The sequence below is a fragment of the Phaethon lepturus genome, unplaced genomic scaffold (genome assembly GCF_000687285.1).
Source record: "Phaethon lepturus isolate BGI_N335 unplaced genomic scaffold, ASM68728v1 scaffold47748, whole genome shotgun sequence".
In the NCBI taxonomy this organism is placed as follows: domain Eukaryota; kingdom Metazoa; phylum Chordata; class Aves; order Phaethontiformes; family Phaethontidae; genus Phaethon; species Phaethon lepturus.
In genome coordinates, this window is record NW_010556381.1 from 48,072 (window position 1) to 50,644 (window position 2,573).

Below are 2,573 nucleotides of genomic sequence, written 5' to 3' on the forward strand. Positions count from 1 at the left end.
GTTTCCCTGAATGATATTTGGGGAGCAGGTGATTGCAGAATGCCTCCCTCCCTTGATCCAGTCCACACTGCTCCTCTGTGGTTATTTTCTATGAACATGCATCTAAAACAGAATCAAGGGTTGATTATAAAAACAGAGAGCGTGTTTACCAGGGCTTTCAAAGCCTAGGGTATACTCGACTAAGCATTTACTAAAAGGACATGTCTTGCTGCTTCATCTGCAGCTGTACAAATACTGTGTCCAAAAACAAGGACGTGTAACGAAGGTAACAGAATGGCAAAGCTGGGAAAGAAGCAAGTACTAATCCCTGTGTTCATAAATTTTTATTATAAACTATCTAAAAGACAAAGGGAACCTTATTAGGCACAAAACACCCAAAAGCTAGAAGCCTGAGGACTGTAGCTTCATTGCTTTTCATCTATGCCAGCACACTTGACAGCTTCAGCCTTGTGGTTTTTGAACAGTTTTAGGCAGCCAAGTCAGTGACTGGCTCTTGGGTTTATGCACTTGAATTGGCCTAACCCATGACAGGGGAACATTACTGCACCCTCGCTCTTCTGCCCTTGTTCACCCCTGAACCAATTCATGCATCTTTATCCTGAATATTTCTAGAAGCATCCTTCCTGTTCATTGGGTGTGAATTTTTCTGTTTCTCACGAGGACCATGAGAAGAGGGGAAGGCTATCAGTATTTCTGTGGTTTATAGAACCCGCACAAGTGCTAACGCAAATTAAAGCAGACCCCAGCTCTAAACTGTATTCCCCCAGCAAGAGAGGTGAAGCCAAGCTTAAAGCAACTACCCGCCTATCAGAACATCATCGAAGTGACGCAAGGTTAAACTTGGGTATGAGCTTATAAGGAGCTGAACACTGTGACTTCCCACTGACTTTCTCCTGGGCTGCTTTTAAACTACAGCCGAGTTAAATATGTGTACGATATCACCGCTCAGGCTGGGTAATTTAACATCCATATTGCACAGCCCAGAGGTCCAGAAGCTGGGTGACAGGCTCCAACGCAGCCATTCCACACTGCCACCCTGAGAGGTGGTTCTACTGCTCTCCCACTCAGCCTCTGGTTCCCCTCTTGGTGCTGCCTCTCCCTTGTGCTAACGTAATTGCTCATACTGGTATGTGACAAACCAGATTAAGGAATTGATCTGGACAAATACTTTTTTTTCTTTGCTAGGTTACTGTTAACCCACGTCAATCCTTTGTCTCAGCAGACCGCTGCATGCTGTACACAGCTTTTACCAGTGCAAGACCATAGCCAGAGGTATGGGGAAGCAACGGCAACTTCTATCTGTAGCAGAGTCTTCTTCTACCAGTGTTAAATGCACCATGAGATACCAGGCTAAGAGCTACCTTTTCCAGTGTCTAAAATCCCACGTGACTGCCCAGCCCACCGCTGGGAACATGGGTAATATTTGCCACGCTAAGGGTAAGATTGAGGCAGATTCTTTGATAACCATTGCTGAAACAGCACGGTAGGAGCCACAGAGAATTACCAAAGATAAAAGGAAGGGCTGGCGTTGCACTGTCTGTAGCGCTCAAGCTGTCACAACAGCAGCACTGCAGTGCCCGAGACAAATGGATACCGTACCTGCTCTGCTAGGATTTGCTGCTGCTGCCTTTGCTCTCTTAGAAACTGTTGTTTCTGCTGCTCTATCACGTGGAGCTGGGCTCTTTGCTCAATCAGCATCTGCTTCATGATGGCCGCTTGAGGTTGGTTTCCTAGGAAGGGACCCCCAGAGCTCGTGCCTGTGACCACACTGCTGGAGCCCGGTGGGACAGAAGACTGCATAGGCCCTGCGGTCCGAGACAATCCCACCTGGTGCTGCTCCTGTGCAAAGAGAGAGAGAAGGCCTCGTTACTCAGGGTGCTCCATGGGCAAGGACAAGTACGGCTCATTAACGAGAAGCCTTGAGTCTGTGGGTGAAGACTGGAGCTTGACAGAAGTAAAGAGTCCTCGGAAAGGCGCTTGTGGCTTACGACCAACCCATGGGCTGTTTCCCACAGGGGGTGGCAGGTTCCTCTTCTCTCCCAGAGTTCAAAGCCCCCTCAGATAAAGCAAGAGCACTTTACAATTCATTACTAAGAAAATAATAGAGTTGCATACCAGGTTTATTTTCACGCGGGGTATGCAACTTCAGAGTCATGTTTTTCTAACCCTTTTCTCCCTCATCGTGGAGACAAGTTTGTTTTCTCTCCCGTTCCGTTTCCCTTTCTCTGTAACGGCAGTTTCACGCAGTCCTCTGGATTGAGGAGCCAAGGGTTTGGGTGCACACAACAAACAGTGGGACCTGGCAGCATTAATTCCCCCTATATTGCACCGGAATCTCTGGATTTTACCACATAACGTGTTCAAGTAAGATTTCCATCCCGCAGCAACGGGCCAAAAGCGGGTAGCGGGAAGGACGCAGGGCGCGCGATGCTGCAGACACCCTCTCCTGAGGCCGCCCTGCTTTCTCTTCACGCTTCGAATCCCGTTTGCTGCCTGTTAGCGCCGGGAAAACGAAGCTGCCGAAGGCCAGGGCGTGACTCTCCAGACCGGGCCTCCACCAGGCGCCGGCCGCG

The 2,573-nt window shown here is 49.0% G+C and overlaps 1 protein-coding gene across 1 annotated transcript in view; it reads right to left on the reverse strand.

Annotated features, from left to right (window-relative positions):
- Window positions 1-1,839, reverse strand: part of MAML3 (mastermind-like 3 (Drosophila)) — a gene marked incomplete at its 5' end in the record, with an annotated part of 6,958 nt that extends 5,119 nt beyond the window's left edge. The window contains one exon of the mRNA XM_010292453.1: window positions 1,600-1,839. Coding sequence (XP_010290755.1) covers window positions 1,600-1,839 — 240 coding nt within the window. The remainder of the gene's footprint in view (window positions 1-1,599) is intronic.
- Window positions 1,840-2,573: the final 734 nt, after the last annotated feature.